General features: G+C 35.1%; 1 protein-coding gene across 1 annotated transcript; it reads right to left on the reverse strand.

Moving 5' to 3' along the window:
• Positions 1–90: 90 nt before the first annotated feature.
• On the reverse strand, positions 91–3,664 carry LOC100405259 (olfactory receptor 52E8-like). Its single transcript, XM_017969518.5, has one exon. It carries the CDS (start codon positions 3,581–3,583, stop codon positions 2,639–2,641), a length of 945 nt encoding a protein of 314 aa, XP_017825007.1. The 5' UTR covers positions 3,584–3,664; the 3' UTR covers positions 91–2,638.
• Between the last annotated feature and the right edge of the window lie 211 nt (positions 3,665–3,875).

Here is a 3,875-nt window from a genome sequence, read left to right on the forward strand (position 1 = left end):
ACAATTCTTATTTCATCCATGGCAGAATTAGCTTCCATAATCATGTAATCGCAGGGAAGAAAATAACCAATGAAACACCATGGACCTCACTTTATACTTCATTTATATATATTTTGAAATAGTAGATGCAGGTTACATAGAATTAACTATCTGAAAGGACCTTAGGACTTCAATAATGTCAGGGCAAGATACAATAGAAGAAAGAAACAGATACAGCATGTAAACATGGACAAATAAAAAACTTGCAGGTATGACTCCTGGGATACATTCTCAGTTGCACAGAGTGAGCTTTATCTTTGTTGTGAGCCACCAAAAAATGTGCAAATATGCCTTTTTCTCAGCTAACACAAATCATCAATTTACTGAGTGTCTAGGGTCTTTTAAAGTTTACTAGTTGCATAACAAAACTTAGGTCCTCTATAATGTGAGTGGGCCTCACCAAATCAGTTGAAGGCCTGAATAGAAAAAATGTTGAAGGCCTTTCTCAAGCAGGAGGGAATTCTTCTAGTTGCTAAATATGTCTTTTACATTTATGCATTCCAGAACTGGAAAAATAACCACTGGATTAGTTCAGGAACCTGGTGGCCCACTGTGAGGCAAACTTGAACTAAAAGTCCACTGATCACCTGTCCTCCATAAACCTCTACTCTCACTATATGGATTTCACCAACAAATTTTTTAAATCTTGCTTTTCCTTTCTTCAAAAAATTTTTTAAAATTTTATATTTGTATAAATTTATAGGGTACAAGTGTAACTTTGTTACATGGATAAATTGCCTAGTTGTAGAGTCAGGAATTTTAAGATATCCATCATCCTAACAACTGATGATAGCAGAGGTGTTCTATGCTGCCAAGAATGATTGTAGCAGCAATAGGACTAATGAGACATTGTATCCATTAAGTGATTCTCATCTTCCACCTCCCCACTCTTCCGAGTTTCCATTATTTATCATTCCAACTCTAAGATGTGTATATACTGTTTAGCTCCCATTTATAACTGAGAACATGAATAGTCATTTTTCAAAAGAAATGAGCAAAAGGCATACGAAAAAAATTGAATGTCATGAATCATTAGAGAAATGCAATTTAGGAACCAAAAATGAGATATCATCTTAGAGCAGTCAGAATGACTATTACTAGGAAGATTAAAAAAAAAAAATGTCACCAAGAATGCAGAGAAAAGGGAATGCTTAAACACTATTGGTAGAAATGTAAATTAGTAATACCTCTATGGAAAAATCATATGGAGATTTATCAAAGAATTTTAAAATGTTACCTTTCAAAATGAACTACTAAGAAAATTAAAATTGCAAGCCTTAAACTAGGAGGAAATATTTGCAGTACATATATCAGACAATAGAGTTACAGCCAAACTACACAAAAAACGTTTTCAAGTGAGTAATAAATAGACAAACATCCGAATTTGAAAAATGAAGATAAAACTTGCATACATGTTTCATAAAGATGTATGAATGGCCAGGATGCACATGAAAAGGTGCTCAACATTACTAGTTACTAAAACAATGCAAATGGAAACCACAAGGCATCATTACACTCTATTAAAATTAAAAAGGTGAGCCATAGCAAATGTTAAAAAAAATATAAAGCAACTGAAATTTTCATATGCTGCTAGTGGAAATGCAAAATGGAATAAAAACTTTGGGAAACAGTCTCATTTTAAAAATGTTACACACACACACACATACACACACACACACAAACACACATGCATATACCATATGACTCAACCAATAGAATTCTAGGTATTTGTGCAAAAGAAATTTTTAAAACAGGTATTCATCAAGGATTTATATATGGAGATTCATAGAAGCTTTATAATACCCCAAACTTAACGTTTATCAATGAGTGAATGGTTAAGCAAATTGTGGCATAGTCACACAATTGCATAGGGGTTGGCAACAAAATAAAATTAAGTATTAATGTACACAATAACAAAAATGGAGGTAAAAAAAATTTCTATCTCCTAGTGGCATTGTAGTAATTGTAATGTAGCACAACACATTACATGTGTTTGTGGTGATGCTGGTGTAAACAAACTTACTGCATTGCCAGTCTAGTATAAAAATCTAGCACACACAATTATGCACAGTATATAATACTTGATAATGATAATAAATAATTGTTACTGGCTTATGCATTTCCTATGCTAAAAAATTGCATCTGAAAATAATAACAATGTGCCAAAGAAGCCAGAAAAAAATATGTATTTAATTTACATAAAATTCTAGAAAAGGCAAACTAATTAATCTAACAGTTAGAAAGAAGGTCAATGGTTGCCTGTGGACAGGGGATGGGGAGGGGGAAATTATAAAGAGCCACTAAGGAGCTTTTTACAGGTGTGAGCCACCAAGCCTCAAATTGCATTAAAACTTTATCCCTGTAATATAATTTTTATATTCAATACAAAAATAAATGGCACCTATTTATGTAACAATGCATTTTTCATTTAGTCTAGGGACAATTTATCTCCAATTTGATACTGCATGTAAGAAAGTATTTTCTGTTTAACACCAAACTGTGTAAAGCATTTTCTGCGATGGAACCTGATGACAATTAAATTTACCTTTTTTTAAAAAATGCAAAGGAAAGATTTGAAGGCTATTATCAGATCAAGTGTTCAGTCAAATTTCCTTAAAAAAAAAATCATTGCTATTCGATCTCGGATCTGCTTGGTTCTTATTCCATAAATAAGGGGGTTAAGAGCAGGCGGGATAATCACATATAAATTAGCCAGGAGGATATGGGTAGAACGTGGAATATTGTGACCAAATCGATGAGTCATAAAGGAAAAAAAGGCTGGAGTGAAGAAAACTAATATGACACACACATGGGAGCCACAGGTATTGAGAGCTTTGAACCTGGCCTCCCAGGATGGAAGTTTAAAGACAGCATGGAGAATCTTCACATAGGAGAGAGCAAGCAAAATTACATCCAAAAGTATCATAGAGATAAGGATCAATCCAAATAACATATTGACCTTTATGCTGACACAGGCCAGGCGGGCAATGCCCATGTGCTCACAGTAGGTGTGGGGTATAATATTATGTCCACAGAATGAAAGCCTTAGAAGGAGAAATATAAGTGGGAAAACCAAAACCAAATTTTTCATTATTCCTACTCCAGCAATAATACAAATTACTCTGTTGGTGAGGATCGTGTTGTATCGAAGAGGGTGGCAAATGGCAACGTAGCGATCAAAAGACATGGCTACAAGCATGAATGTTTCAATGCCTGTGAAGAGGTGTATGAAGAACATTTGCACTAAACAGTCCCCAAAGGCAATCTCGTTGAAGCCAAACCAGAATATGCCCAGCGTTTTAGGAATGCTGGCAGTGGACAGGCCCAAATCAGTCAGAGCCAACATGGCCAACAAGTAGAACATGGGCTGGTGAAGGCTGCACTCTATCTGGATCACAGATAGGATGATGGCATTCCCTAGGAGGGCAACCAGATACACTATACCAAATGGGAAGCCAAGCCAGAAATGTATATTTTCCAGTCCTGGGATTCCCAACAGCAGGAAGGATGAGGGGTGAATACATGAGCTATTGGCTGAAGACATACTGGCAAGGGCTTCTGATGGTCAAACTCATTCTAAGGAATTTCAGTTCTGCGTAAGAATTCCCAGTGCCTCATCAATACTGGAATGCTGAATAGAAACAAAAAAATGTAATTAGTACATTGTATTTTGGTGCACAGAAGAAAAATCATGTTTTCCCTCTTACGTATCTTTCCATCTTTTCTCATTAATATATAGGACAAATGCAGAAGAATATTCTTTTGTTTGTTTGTTTTTTGAGACAAAGTCTCACTCTGTTGTTCAGCCTTCAGGATAATATTCTTTAAGAAGTGAG

This window comes from Callithrix jacchus, chromosome 10 (genome assembly GCF_049354715.1).
Source record: "Callithrix jacchus isolate 240 chromosome 10, calJac240_pri, whole genome shotgun sequence".
Taxonomy (NCBI): Eukaryota; Metazoa; Chordata; class Mammalia; order Primates; family Cebidae; genus Callithrix; species Callithrix jacchus.

What these genes read in the sequence shown, in the direction of transcription:
- LOC100405259 (XM_017969518.5), bottom strand. Translation starts at nt 3,583, where the DNA reads ATGTCTTCAGCCAATAGCTCATGTATTCACCCCTCATCCTTCCTGCTG.